The sequence below is a fragment of the Chlorocebus sabaeus genome, chromosome 21 (genome assembly GCF_047675955.1).
Source record: "Chlorocebus sabaeus isolate Y175 chromosome 21, mChlSab1.0.hap1, whole genome shotgun sequence".
Lineage (NCBI taxonomy): Eukaryota > Metazoa > Chordata > Mammalia > Primates > Cercopithecidae > Chlorocebus > Chlorocebus sabaeus.
In genome coordinates this window covers 112,783,271-112,798,820 of record NC_132924.1, presented here as the reverse complement: position 1 = coordinate 112,798,820, position 15,550 = coordinate 112,783,271, and the positions used below count along the sequence as shown (strand labels likewise).

At 46.0% G+C, this 15,550-nt stretch overlaps 1 protein-coding gene across 4 annotated transcripts in view; it reads left to right on the top strand.

Moving 5' to 3' along the window:
- HIPK2 (homeodomain interacting protein kinase 2) overlaps window positions 1-15,550 on the top strand; it is a 220,526-nt gene that overhangs the window by 51,689 nt on the left and 153,287 nt on the right. For all 4 annotated transcript variants that reach the window (XM_007983125.3, XM_007983123.3, XM_007983126.3 and 1 more), the window contains exon 2: window positions 9,048-10,131. In XM_007983125.3, the coding sequence (XP_007981316.1) occupies window positions 9,048-10,131 (1,084 nt within the window). The remainder of the gene's footprint in view (window positions 1-9,047; window positions 10,132-15,550) is intronic.

Here is a 15,550-nt window from a genome sequence, read left to right as displayed (position 1 = left end):
TCAGATAAGCAGCGGTTACCTCTTTAAATAGGTAAATGTATTTTATTTTAATCATTTCTTATGGTTATATTTCTCAAATGTCATAACCAGAAGATATAGAAATGAGAGATGACTTAGGGTCATTGTTGTTGATATCCACTATTTTACCAGGTGACATATAGTCAGCTGTGTCCTATAGTTTCAATCTGTCTTCCTTCACTTACCAGCCCTCATCTTTGCTTTGGCTGGTGTGGGACTCATCTCGTTGTTTGGTGATTCTAGTCTGAGAACCTAAAGAATGAAGAAGTTTGGCTGGTGGCATGGATTTGAGAATCAGGCAGACCTCAGTTCAAATCCCAGTCCTGCTAGCAGTGGCAAAGTGACTTTGGACAAATTAAAGCTCCATTTACTCATCTCTAAAACAGGCAAACGCTGTATTTTTGTTGTATCGAGTAAACACCTGGAGTCTGATGTATAGACAGCAAAGGCAGTCAGGACAGTCACCTGCCACTTGTTAGTGATGTGTTAGATGGCAGCCAGTGAGAGAGAAGGCGAAAGGAGAAATTAGGTGAGCGGCTGTCATGGTTGGGTTTCCCCCCAGCTCTCTGAGTATTTAGAAATTACTTCTAGAAGATAGAAGTTATCAGAAGATGACAATTCTGGATAACTAGGTAGTTGTGTACACAGTGCATGCTGGTGGTTATTTATTGCGTTAGCATTCGTTATTGTATTGCCACCATGCAAACACACCTCAGTTGTCTCCAAGCAAAGCCTGAGCTTCCTAGGACAGAGACCGCAGTGCTGGCCGCTCCCACCATGAGTGTCGCTCTCCTGGTGTATTGAAGTACACCCAGTTCGCAGGATTGAGAGCACCAACCTTCTGCCCCGTCTTTCTAATTGCAGCTTCAGTCTTAGCTCTGCTCTCAAACCTTGCCTGACCACAAGGCATAGTGACTCCTGCCTCTGAACTTCTAGTGTTTACTTTGGCAAGTTGTTTATGTTGCCTTAGAATTACCAGCTGTCCTTTTTAATTTGCATTGTACTTGGCAATCCCCATGAGATTGTAAACTCCTTTAGGTCAGTGACGATGTCTTAAATGGCTTTGTGTTTCCTGTTGTGCTCAACCCTCGTCTTTTTTTATATAGAGGACCCGTAATACAGACTTGATGATTGATGTTATTTCAGATTTTTTTCTATTTCTTTCAAATGCCCAGTGCTGCAATCAGTAGTAATGTTATTGTCATTATTGACAAAAGAATTCTGTAGAGCTTGCGGTTGATCCTAAGCTGTGCTCTGGTGGAATATACTATATATTTAACATTACACAACTAGTGGATAAACAGACATTGATTGAAAATGGCATAAAAGCCCCAGGGACATTCAGTATACACTGTTTTGGAAATGTGTCATTTAGAATGGGCTAACCTGAAATTATCTTTGTACTCTTTGTGAAATTTAAAGTTGATAAGCAGGATTATTAAAACTCTATGAATATTATTTAGTATGTCAATGAAGGAAACTTTCCGAGTACTTTTTGACCCCCTGAGGTATTAGATCACCATGTCATCCAGGGTTCTCAAGGGTTATACAGATTAACTCTTTTCTAGGTGTTTAAAAATGTCCATTTGGATGCATATTTCTAACATTCATATATTTTTTATGTATTCTATAATTTTATTATATCTTATGTGCATAATCTATATTAGGCAGATATGGCATTTCATTAAATATGGGAATTCTTCCTTTGAGTTCTTTATTATGAAAAAAAAAAATCTGTAGCATCTATTAAGTACTCATTATTCAGCCAGAGCATGTGTCCAAAAGATTTTAGGAAGTAAGGAAGTTAGTACCTCTTAAAATCAGGTGTTCATGATTCCATTCTCTTTAATAATACAACTGGATTCTGAGCGGTAATCTGTTTTACATCTGCTAAACCCAAATTAAATATTATATACCGATAGAATTGGTGCCACTGTTTTAGAGATCACCTCCCTGGGAATCAGAGCTTGAGCTTTGCTAGAATTCAGTGAAATTGAATTCAATTTTTTTTTTTTTATTGTAGTTGAACCCTCACTCATCCTTGTAGTCTGATCTTCCAGTAGATAATTTATTTAGGGGTGGTGAAATGGAAAGGAAATGTACTCAGATGTGAAGCAACTTTTTAGTTCGTCTAATTGTGAAATATAAAGTCATGAAGAAACTAAGTAAATAAGTGGGGAAAAATACACTAAATGAGCCAATCCCTTAACAAATATCATTTTTAAAAAAACTGTATGAGTTGGCCAAGTGCGGTGGCTCACGCCTGTAATCCCAGCACTTTGGGAGGCCAAGGCAGGTGGATCACCTGAGGTCAAGAGTTCCAGACAAGCCTGGCCAACATGGTGAAACCTCATCTCTACTAAAAATACAAAAATTAGCTGGGCATGGTGGGGCATGTCTATAATCCCAGCTATGCTGGAGGCTGAGGCAGGAGATTCACTTGAACTTGGGAGGCAGAGGTTGTGGTGAGCTGAGATTGCACCTTTGCACTCCAGCCTGGGTGACAAGAGCGAAACTGTCTCAAAATAAATAAATAAAATATAATTAAATTTTTAAAAAACTGTGTGAGTTAAGACTTCAAGAAATCATGAAGATTTTTAGGTATTCTTATTATTACATTATTTGTAGCCCTAGACAAATGAATTTCTCATTAAACCGCTAAGACAAAGAGAAACCAAAAGGTGCACAGAATTAACATAGGTTTGAAGCCGGGCATGGTGTTATGCTCCTATAGTCCTAGCTACTTGGGAAGCTGAGGCAGGAGAATCATGTGAGCCTAGGAGTTTGAGGCTGCAGTGAGCTATGTTTGCACCACTGCACTCCAACCTGGGCAACAGAGAGTGAGATCCTGTCCCTAAAAAAAAAAAAAAAAAGAGAGAGAATTAGATCTGGGTTTGAACTTCTGGGGTCAGGGTCTGATTTTTTTCACTTATCACAGAAGCTTAAACCCATCACATGACTTCCCAGTTTTCAAAGTAGGACCTTTGTAAGAATGAAAGTAGAGAGGGTGCTCCTAATAACTGAATTAGCCTAACAGGATAAGCATATGTCCAACTGGCAGTGGGATGTATGCTTACCCTGTCCATAAAACATCTGTCCTGGAGCCTGGTATGTACTTAATACTCAAGATTTTAAAACCTGGAGACTCATAAGTGTTTTAAGAATCCTGAGGAATAGCAGATAAAGTCAAGTGTAGCATTTTATAGACATAAATGGCATCTATAATCAAGGCTAGAAGGCAGATGTTTTAAAAATAGTATTTTGAAATGCAGACTTACTTCTACAGGCTTTTTGTAAATGCAAAATGAGAATTTGAATAAAGTAACTAAAAGAAGGGTCAGAACCCTCATTGCCTTTAGCATATCAAAGTGCACCCTTAGTCTGGGTAACCTGTATTTGTTTCAGGCATGAGAGACTTTGTCAGCTTTATGGTAATAAGGAAAAATGTCTTACAAATAATGGACTTTAATTCTTCTAACTATAGGATATATTTTAATGTCAGTTTTATAGGTGCTATTTTTCATTTGTCATATGAAATGAAGAATTTATATATAGTTGTATAATAGAAGTTGTTTTAAATTTTAATAAATTTGTTCTTCAATGCTTTTTTTACTTATCACTTCTCTAGCATCCACATGAACTCTTTTTTTTTTTTTTTTTTTTTTGAGACGGAGTCTGGCTTTGTGGCCCAGGCTGGAGTACAGTGGCTGGATCTCAGCTCACTGCAAGCTCCGCCTCCCGGGTTTATGCCATTCTTCTGCCTCAGCCTCCCGAGTAGCTGGGACTACAGGCACCCGCCACCTCGCCCGGCTAGTTTTTTGTGTTTTTTAGTAGAGACGGGGTTTCACCGTATTAGCCAGGATGGTCTCGATCTCCTGACCTCGTGATCCGCCTGTCTCGGCCTCCCAAAGTGCTGGGATTACAGGCTTGAGCCACCATGCCCGGCCACATGAACTCTTGTCTCTATAATTAACAAGCACGTAAGACCCCGTGCATATCTGAGTTTTGGTGTTTATGACTTCAGCCTGTTTATGAGACAGAGTAGTATGGTAATAGGCACGCTACTTGTTGAAAGCTTTAGTTCTACGTTATGGTGACTCCCTGTCCTTTAGTGAATGAAAATGTGGCCATTTTGACAGATTTTATCTTGGGAGACCTCCAAGGCTTTTTTGGAAAAGTCTGGGTCAGGTCACCCCTCTAGGAGCAGGTGTGGTTATGGCAGATTTATCCTACCGTAACCTCCTGGGTTCCTCTGGGCATGCTCCCCATGGGCTGAAAACCTGCCCTCCCAAGTACAGTAGCCTCCGTGGTCTCTCACCTAGGAGGAGTAAAGTCCGCCTTCTCTTTCAAGAGCCAACCAGGAAGTGCAGAGATGACTTAAAAAGTGATTGAGACCTTGCCATTGGATCAAACTGACAATGTGCATTAAGCCTCTGTTTTTCCTGAAAAGGGTATTGACAAATGAGGCGGGAAGTAGCCTTGACTAGTCCAGAGGTCAGTACAGAAAGAAACGAGAGGAGACATTTAGCTCTTGCTTTCAAGTGGAAAAAAACATCGAGTCCCCCTCTGTACCTCCACTTTATTGTCCCCCACTTTAAGATCTGAATAAACAGAGAAGTAAATGTTGTGGGCTCAACTCTCTGAGAGCTAAACTAATCGGGAAGGAAGGTTTGTTCCAGAGAAATGCTCTCAAGGAGAAATGTTTGGAAATAAGTGTGTTGCCATAAGATTATTTTAAGATTAAGCTACAAAACCACCAACAGTGTCTTATTCCTTATGAAGATATTTCAGGGATTTAAAAAAGTATTACTGTTAAAGACTTTCTTTAACTATATCTTGTTTGAGCATTTTGCTGCCTGAAGCAAAGTGGCCTCTGCTACAGAACAAAGGTAACACGTCTGCACTGGCCGTTGGGTCCAGTCGTTGGAATAGTGGCTGTTGACCTCATAAAGGGGCAGCAGGGGCCACACCAGGCCGGGCCGGAGTCTGAGGCAGCTGGCCGTGGTGCAGGGTGTTTCCAGCCATGCAGGCCTCCTCTCTGATCCTGGGCATCTGTCACCAGAGGCAGCCAGTGATGATTTCCACAATTTTATGACCCTTGGCTGTCATGCCAATAACAAATAAGTCATAAGCCACCCTCTTCCCCTCTGTAAAATTCCACTTCTGCACCCTGGACAGCCTTTCCACCAAGATCTTTTTGAAGCAGTGAAAACACCTTCTTTATGTATGAACAGCATATTTCTGCTGTTGCCTTCTCTGACCACCCCCTTCCAGGTACTTCAAGACTGAAAAATCAGCAGCAGGCTAGACATGAAAGGATGAAGGAAATGGCTGTTTTGCTTTGTCTCTTCAGCGGCTAAGTTACTGAAAGCCAAGTTAATTGGTCATTTCCATGTTTTATACAACATCTAGAATAATATGGATATTCACTTGATACTGATAAATAGGGAACAGCCATATTCTGTGTTGTTCTTGAATAAGGGGGATGTTGAATTGAACAAAAAGAACAGTGGGAAGAAATGGGTGAAGTACGAATTCTGAATAAGCAAGCCAGAATAGTCCTGTCAGGCAAGAGGATTCCTACAGATGTGCAGTCACAGTGTGTAGGTGGAGGTCGGAGTTCAGGATTGAAGCAAGAAGGAAACAACCTTCAGCAGATCCATGGGCCCAGGGTGGAGGTGGGGCTCCGAGCAGGTGCTGGGTGTTAGCAGAATTGCCCCTAGGAAGTCAGGGCTGAAGTCAGATGGTGCATATGGTAAGTGCTGTAGGAACAGAGAGTTGGGAATGATCACTGGGTTAGAGTGGTCTGGAAAGAGAAGGAATCTAAGCTGGCTGGTCTTTGGATAAGTTGAGAAAAGCAGCAAAGGCATGCCAGATAGAGGAGCAGTGTAAGAGTGTGAAGGTAGGAAGTGTAAGAGACAATCTAGAAACGGCGAATAGACCAGCTTCATTCAAGTTGAGCACCCAGGAAGGTTGGTAGAGCTGGAGCTAACAAGATTGTTGGAATCAACACGTAAAGGTGTGGAGTTCTCAGCTTTATCTCCTTGACACTAGGTAGCCACTGGAAGTTTGGAGAGGGAAGTGGCATGCTCAGAGATGTTTTAGAAAGATGAATCTGGTGGCCAAATATAGGCAAATTAAAGGGAGACGGAGTGCTCAGGTAGATGAGATGTCTGGATTTGCTTTAGTCCTACTAGAAAGTGATAAATGCATTCACTATGGAAGTGGCAGCAACAGCAGAAATAAAGAATTGGATGCAAGAGATGTTTTGAAGGAAGGAGAAATTAATAAGGCTTAGCACCTTCTTGTCTATGAACGTAAAGAAGAACCATCATAGTTCATGGTTTTGGAGCCAAGTGACTAGAAAAATATTTTATGAACAGTCATGGAGATGTTAGGATGGAGGGTGAGATTTTTAGGAAAAAATAAGGGGTTCAACTTTGGAAGCGCATCTTTGACATTGTAGCAGGAGGTAGCAATATATCACTGTAACCTCTGAGGGAGAGCCCAGCCTGTGATAAACATGTGGGGGTCACCTACACAGAGGGTGACGGCTTAAACTGCTTGAATGGATGATAACTGCCAGAGAGAACAGTCAAAACGGTGGAAATGCCAACATTTGAAAGGAGGAAGAGGGCTGGGTGCGGTGGCTCACACCTGTAATCCCAGCACTTTGGGAGGCCGAGGCAAGCGGATCACTTGAGGTCAGGAGTTTGAGGCCAGCCTGGCCAATGTGAAACCTGTCTCTACTAAAAATATAAAAATTAGCTGGGTGTGGTAGTGCACACCTGTAGTCCCAGCTGCTTGGGAGGCAGAGGTTGCAGTGAGCCGAGGTAGCACCACTGCACTCCAGTCTGGGCAACAGCAAGACTCTGTCCCAAAAAAATAATAGTAATGGAGAAAGAGGAACCACCCGAGCACACAATGTGCAATCAGACACGGGAGGGGGAGGTTACAGATTCACTGAAGTCCAGATAACAGCATCAAGAAGGAAGTTGTGGTCAGCAGTATCAGATGTTGCAGAGGTTAAGAAGAACGGGCTGAAACAAGGCCATTGGATTAGGCAATTAGGAAGTCATTTACCTTCAAGAACACGAGTCTATAGTGCATTAACGAGTGGGGGGAGATGGATTAAGATGTGGGCATTGAAGAAAAGGGAGCATAAACCATTGATCACAGGTGAGAGGAGGGAAAGAATTAAGAGGGGGAAATGTGGCTGTTACTCCTTTTGCCTTCCACATTGGGCTTTTGTGTGTGCACACGCATGAAGGCAGAAGAAAAAGATGAGGTGATTGATTCATTTGGCCAGCCATATTAAGTTCCTACTGAGTACTTGGATCCAATTAAGTGCAGGGAGAAGTAGAAAGCTACGAGAGAAAGAACAGTGGTGGAAGCAGGTTCAAGAGAAAATGGGACAAATATGGATCATGAGAATCGGGAACTGTTTTAGTATTGGAAAAAAGCAACACCTCTTTCTCTCAGACTGGAGAGAAGGAATGAAGGATGGAGGATGATGTAGATTCAGGAATGTTCTGAAATGAAGAAGGAAATAAAGGAGGAAAGTAAGGCTGACCTCAGGCTTCTGGACAAAGTGGAAGTTGGGTCATCTACTGAGAGAGAATGCGGGCTAGGGTGATGGTTGATGGAGTGGAAAGCATGTTAAATAACCACTCTAGGTAATGCCAGGGGCTCAGAGAGACAGGAACACTAGGTTAGCCAACCACCAGCAGGGCTTGCAGACGCTCCACTTCCTTGTGGCTTCTGTGAGAAATGTTTGTTGACTGTGGCTTAGAAGATGGGCAATGTTTGTTACTCTTTTAACTTTTAAGGAGTTATCCTTCTTCATCACCTTATTATTTTTGCTTAATACATTTTCCATGAATTTTTGTTTCAGTGTCACCATAATTTGTACAAGTGTTCCAGAATAATGGTCTTATAGGTTTCTAAGTTTATCTAAATTGTGGATGAGATGTTGGTATGAAATAATAGTACTTTTGGTCAGACATGGTGGCTCACGTCTGTAATCCCAGCACTTTGGGAGGCTGAGGCAGGTTGGTCACCCGAGGTCAGGAATTTGAGACCAGCCTGGCCAACATGGTAAAACCCCATCCCTACTAAAAATTCAAAAATTGGTCAGGCGTGGTGGCACGAGCCTATAATCCCAGCCTTGGGAGGCTGAGACAGGAGAATGACTTGAAACCTGGGAGGCGGAGGTGACAGTGAGCCGAGATCATGCCCTTGCACTGCAGCCTGGATAACAAGAGCGAGACTCAGTCTCAAAAAACAACAACATCAACAACAACAAAAAATAGTACTTTCTAGAGAAATGTATTGATATATGAATTTAGCAGGAAAAGTGAGTGAATTGTGCCACAAATTGTGCTACCCAGTCCCCACCAGTAAGGCTAATAAAATGTTTTACGCTGTTGAAATGAAAAATATCAGACCAACTGCTGATCCACTCAACCCTACAGAATTCATTTACGGTGACAAAGATGCCAGGTGGTAATTAGAATTGGGGTTCATCCAGGATCCAGAAGATCCTGAGTGGCCTGGTGTTGGGGCCTGTTTGGGAAGATGTTTCCTCAAACCAGTGAACCTGACAGGGTCTGTCCACAAGGCTGAGCTGATTACGTGGACAACGAAGTATGTGACAGTTAGCATAGCCTCCTGAGTTTCAGTAGGAAGCAACCCAGGGAGAACTGAAGAAGAATCCATTTCTGTCACAAATAATGTTTATTTTAAAAAATGATGACTTATGTCCTGATATTGGAATTCTGTTTCTGAGTCTCAACTGTGTTGCTGGCACCTAATGGTGGCAGGTGGCACCCTGGAACCACTTGGTTCCACAAACTCAGTGACCAGAATGTGCTTCTGGGTGGAATAGATTGACTTTTTCAACCTTGTTTTCAAGTGGGAAGGAAACATTCTGTGTGGCCCAAACCAAGATGAGAACTGAAGGGGATCTGTTGAGTTTACTTATACCAAGCTGAATCCAATACTTACTTTTCGTTTTCCTTTCCTTGTAGGTATGGCCTCACATGTGCAAGTTTTCTCCCCTCACACCCTTCAATCAAGTGCCTTCTGTAGTGTGAAGAAACTGAAAATAGAGCCGAGTTCCAACTGGGACATGACTGGGTACGGCTCCCACAGCAAAGTGTATAGCCAGAGCAAGAACATTCCCCCGTCGCAGCCAGCCACCACAACCGTCAGCACCTCCTTGCCGGTCCCAAACCCAAGCCTACCTTACGAGCAGACCATCATCTTCCCAGGAAGCACCGGGCACATCGTGGTCACCTCAGCAAGCAGCACTTCTGTCACCGGGCAAGTCCTCGGCGGACCACACAACCTAATGCGTCGAAGCACTGTGAGCCTCCTTGATACCTACCAAAAATGTGGCCTCAAGCGTAAGAGCGAGGAGATCGAGAACACAAGCAGCGTGCAGATCATCGAGGAGCACCCACCCATGATTCAGAATAATGCCAGCGGGGCCACTGTCGCCACTGCCACCACGTCGACTGCCACCTCCAAAAACAGTGGCTCCAACAGCGAGGGCGACTATCAGCTGGTGCAGCATGAGGTGCTGTGCTCCATGACCAACACTTACGAGGTCTTAGAGTTCTTGGGCCGAGGGACATTTGGGCAAGTGGTCAAGTGCTGGAAACGGGGCACCAATGAGATTGTAGCCATCAAGATCCTGAAGAACCACCCGTCCTATGCCCGACAAGGTCAGATTGAAGTGAGCATCCTGGCCCGGTTGAGCACGGAGAGTGCCGATGACTATAACTTCGTCCGGGCCTACGAATGCTTCCAGCACAAGAACCACACGTGCTTGGTCTTCGAGATGTTGGAGCAGAACCTCTATGACTTTCTGAAGCAAAACAAGTTTAGCCCCTTGCCCCTCAAATACATTCGCCCAGTTCTCCAGCAGGTAGCCACAGCCCTGATGAAACTCAAAAGCCTAGGTCTTATCCATGCTGACCTCAAACCAGAGAACATCATGCTGGTGGATCCATCTAGACAACCATACAGAGTCAAGGTCATCGACTTTGGTTCAGCCAGCCACGTGTCCAAGGCTGTGTGCTCCACCTACTTGCAGTCTAGATATTACAGGTAAGACTGTCCACACGGAGACAGGAGCTGCTGAATGCCCAGTGGCACTCACAGAAAATGTGCAGCCTTAGTCACTGTGGTGAGATAAAATTATATGTCTACAGTTCTTGCCTTCAAGTGATCTTAATGTACTTAGGAAATTAGGACATGTGCACATTGCAGTGTCAATTAGAAGTCACATTAGAATGGAGCCAGGTAAGATCCATGGGATAGGTGTTCAGTTTTGGAAGGGCTCCCTGGGACCTGGGGTGCAGAGCAGAGGCGAAGCAGAGGAGTTCCGTCCTCCCGGATGGGTAGGATCCAGGCAGGTGATGGAGAGAGAGGGATGTGCCATCCACAGTCCACAGTCACACTAGTAGGAATTTACAGGAGACAAGAAGGACACCCGCCTGGCCAGAACAGTTTGTGAGTGGTGGGAGATGTGAGTGAAAGGACGGGTTGGAACCAAGTCACTGGGGGTCTTAAATGTCAGATCAAGGAATTTCAACTGTGTCCTCAAACCCAGAGCAAGTCCTGGAAACCTTGAACAACATAAGGTAATGGGGTGAAAAGGATGTTCTGAGAAGGTTCCTTGTCTATCCATGTGCAGAAGGGCTGGAGGAGGGAAGAGACTAGTCTGGTGCCAGCTGGCTGGCTCCGGTGGTGAGGTGACTCCAGGCTTGGGTCAGGATGATGGAGGAATGATAGTGTCTGTGGCAGGGAAGTGTGTTCAGTCATGGGCTCACACATGCAGTCATTCAACAAGCTTTGATTTCACTTCTAACATGTGCCAGGCACAGTGCTAGGTATAGGGATGTAGACAGGGCCCTTGCCATCCTGGGGTATCTGGAAGCTTTTCAGGGACCCCTGTATGCAGTCAGGATTGGAACTGCTGCCGACACGGAGCTGAGATGGGAGTGCTGGCTTTGGAGTCAGGAAAGGCCAGAGTGAACCTGGTCCCTCCTCTCCTAATTGCCTGATTTCTCCATGCCTTCATTTCCTAACCCATGAAGTGGGAGAAATCCTCTCATCAGCCTCGTGGGCGGCTGGGGGGTAACACGGCTGTAACATGGCTTAGGTGTGTCACTCTGTGGCTGGCCATGGCAGGTGTGCAGCAGGGAGGCAGCAGGGATGGAACGCAAGACCCTGCTCTGTGGAACCAGCCTGGGCATGTGTTTGGGGTGGTGCCGAACAGTCCAATAGAGATAGAAGTCACAAGCAAGAAAACTGAAACTCCCATGAGAAGATGGGACGGATGCACATTTAAGAGCATGCCATGTAGGCAGGAAAACCAGGGTCCCCGGAGGCCATCCTGCTGAGACCTCCTGCCCCACACTCGCTGGCGGGTGTGCTTTCTCCGTGCACCTTTCAAGGCCACAGAGAGAAGGCTGGAACATGCCCCAGTGCCGTGTCGACACAGCTGACCTGTCACCCATTCCTGGGGCTGACCTGGGCCAGCTTCCCCTTCTTGCTCCCTGTCTGGGCCCCCAGCCTGGCTGCAGGCAGAGCTGTTGCAAGTCTCCTCCCAGCCCCTCCCTCAGCCTGCTGGGCACCAGGCCCTCCTTCCCTGGGAGAGCAACAGCCCCTCTGCTCGGGTCCCCAGATGCCCTCCCACCTTCCACCCCGTCTCCTTTCATCCTAATCCTGAGTCACACAGGAGGTTTTGAGGCCTCTCCACCTATGCTGTTTCTGTCTTCCCTCTTCCCTTTAGGAGACATTTCCTGAGTTAGAGCAGCTCTCTGCAAGCCTCTTCTCTGCCCTGCCCTGTGGATTCCTTTCCTACTCATTTCCTATGTGCAGGAAAGGTCTCTGCTGGCCTGTGCTTTTACCACCAGGCCCTGTGTGGACAGACAGGTCTACTGCTGCCCCTCCACTTCCTCTCCACTCCCTCCTCCTGACCATGCTATCCACTCTCTGCCCCACTGGCCCCAGAGCCAATGGCAGGGAGAAGTAAGCCCAGGGCAGGAGCCCCCAAGGAAGGTGGGCACCTCCTTGTGTCCAGAGGAGAAAGATGGGCAATGGTTGAGTGAATCTGGAGGTTTGGGTGCCTGGTACCGACAGCATATGTTCTCTGTAGAGAGTGCCTGGGCCTCTGAAAGCCAGCTCTGGTGGCCGTCCCGGGTACCAGCCCCACTGGGGGCTAGCTGGTGCTGTGCTGGCTCTCCGTTACCCCACACGGGAGGCCGTTGTGCCACTTCATATTTAGGTTGGTAAATTCAGCATGCCAAAGGCTGGCTCTTTCTAGTTCTTGGCCTGAATTCAGGGTGAAGAGCCCCTGACTTGGCTGCTAGGGCTTTTATTTAGTTCATCTGAATTGCTGCTTCATGAACACATACCAGTGTTATTAAAATTTACTAAAAGCTAGCATGGCAACTTGTAAAAGACTTCAACAAACTCTGTCTAAAAGGCAGCACATCCTTAGAGCAAAACTTGGTGAATCGAGTAAGCTGAATTGGGGATTCTTAAGACCCCCTTGTCATCTTGCCTTCTGGTGCCCACGGGACACTTCCTGGAGCCCTCCCTGCCCATCCCCTTGGACTCTGCAGTTTTTCTTTGCTTTCCTGCCTGGTGCTGGTGCCCCTAGTGCTGAGGAGACAGGCCGCAAAATCGGGGATCCTAGCTCTGGAAGCCTGCGGCGGCAGTAGGAGTTTGCCTGTGAGGGCTGGGGAGGGCTGACTCCTTCACCTGGACTTACGGCGATCCTCTCCTGCCCCACTCTGTGGGTGAGATCAGGCCTTTTGGACACCTCTGGTGGGTGTGGCAGGCTGGTTTGCTGGCCGTTCCTGGGCCCTCAGGAGCCCGCTTCTCCCCACTTCGTGACAGGCACGGTCACATCTGGCCCCTGTATCCCCACATCCCTCTGAAGGACCCTCCGCTTAGTTGTGATAGCATCCTCTTTTCACCCCTGAAATCACCATTGCCTAAAATTCTGAGCAGGAAAGCCTCTTCCTCCTTTCTGTGGTCACCTTCAGGCCCTCGCGTCAGCCTGCCTATGTCCATCCCTGGTTCCAAGGATATGGTCAGCAGGAAAGGCAGCCGCTCTTCTGCCTGAAATGAGGCTTCATTTCTAAGTTGGCTCAGTGTTCTGTTTCTCCCTCAGGCCTTGTCTGAGCCCTGCAGTGGTTTGCCACCATACAGATCGATCTGAGTTTTCGAGGACAGTCTCTAGTGCTCTGTCTCTGTTCGTCCCAGCTGTGTGGGACAGCCAGCTCTAGGCCACGTTTATCAAGTTGATTTTCCTGATGGCTTTGCCTCTTATTAGGAAAGAGAGGGGACAAGAAAAGCTCTTTAACTGTCCATCGTTAAGGCCCGTGTCCCAGAAGGAAGATGCTTTCGGCTGCATCTGCATCTTGAGAGAATGGCTGTGTCTGAGCCACCTGGGCTGGGGAAGTCATTGCATGCCGTGCATCCAGCCTCCCGGCAGGTTGGCCTTCATCCTGCAGGTGGTGGGCGGGGACTTTCTCCCCTCGGCCCCCTGTATTTGAGCTGGGCACATTCTCATCCCAGGACATCTGACTTTCAAAAGGTAGAGTTCTTAGGTGTCCCTCTGTCATTTTACATGGGACTGGGCTAAGTGTCTCATCCCACCATTGTCCCCGCCTAGTGACACAGAAATATGGTGTGAGACAAGGATATGTTATCCTCGCCTGGGGGACTTGGCAAAGGAGGTGGTGTCCCCAGAGCCAACTATTTTCCGCAGCTCTCAGGCATGTGCCTGGCTGCAGTGGCTGTTGGTATTCTGTGAGACAAGCCCACTGGTGTGTTTTTCAGGAAACAAAGGCTGCTTTTTAAGTTTTTTCCTTGAGTCTGAAGCAGGGGTGTTCCCTTCCAACTCGAAGGTCAGTTATGTAGTTAACTGTCAGCTGCCGAGGTTCTCAGGTTTTACTGTGCACAGGAATCACCTGGAGAGGTTGCTGGGATCAGATTCTCCCTGGGAGTGCCCTGGGAGAAAGTCCACACCCACCACCACCAAGACTTGCCTCAGAGAACTGGAGGTGAGCCAGGCAGGGGTCTTAGGACCAGTCTTTGAGAAACACTGTTCTAAGGGACAGAGGGATTTTCTTAATGGTATCACCGTTCAGGTATTCACACCCAAAAGAACAGAGTTGTAGGTAGTTGTTGCTTTTATTACTTCACCTTGGGCGCCCCTGTCCTTTCCTTATTTAATTCTACATTGATGCCAGTTCATTTTGTTTGTTAATTTTTTTTCTTTTTTCTTTTTTTTTTTGGAGCAAGCAGTAAATTGGTACTGGGGTATTTCCATTATCAGCAAAACCAGCAAACTAAAAATAAGACCAAATATTAAACTCCACTTTCAGGAAAAACACAAACAAAAACACATGCCATTCAGGTAAAGAGTAATCAGTGATTAAAATATATGCATTTCTTTTGGTTTCTGCTCTGGATTATTCAAAATATTCTTGTCCAGACTTTTTTGAAACATGTAAGACTATTACCAGGACCCAAAAATTGAACAGAAAAATAGCAAATAATCCACTTTTTCAGAATAATCTAACCTTTCTTCTTTTTTTTTTTTTTTTTTTGAGATAGAGTCTTGCTCTGTCACCCAGCCTGGAGTGCAGTGGTGCGATCTCGACTTACTGCAAGCTCTGCCTCCTGGGCTCACCCCGTTCTTCTGCTTCAGCCTCCTGAGTAGCTGGGACTACACGTGCCCATGACCACGCCCAGCTAATTGTTTTGTATTTTTAGTAGAGGTGGGGTTTCACTGTGTTAGCCAGGATAGTCTCCATCTCCTGACTTCATGATCCACCTGCCTCGGCCTCCCAAAATTCTGGGATTACAGGCGTGAGCCACTGCGCCTGGCTTTTTTTTTTGTCTGATTCTTTGGGGTGCAGACACTGTCTTCAAGTTGATTTCATGGTGGTTTTAGGTGGGGGTATGTATTATTCCATTCTTGCATTGCTGTAAAGAGCTACCTGTGACTGGGTAATTTATTTTAAAAAAGGTTTAATTGACTCACAGTTCTGCAGGGTGTATAGGAAGCATGGCTGGGAGGCCTCAGGAAACTTACAGTCATGGAGGAAGGTGAAGGGGAAGCAGGCACGTCTTACATGGCTGGAGAAAGAGGAAGAGAGAGGTGGGTTAGGTGCCACATGATTTTAAACAACCAAATCTCATGAGAACTCACTATCACAAGAACAGCAAGGGGGAAGTGTGCCCCCATGACCCAGTCACCTTTCATCAGGCCCCTCCTCCAACATCGGAGATCACAGTTCAACATGAGATTTGGGTAGGGACACAGATCCAAACCATATCAGGGTGGAGATTAATTTTCAGTTCAATTTATCAGACATTGATTACTGAGTGTCCCGTAGTAGAAAAGTGCTCCAGAGTGCAGAGGGTAAGGCATGATCCCTAATTTTGCAGAGTTCACAGTCTCTTTGAGGAGATGGAAAACACAAACCCACTGCCAACGCTG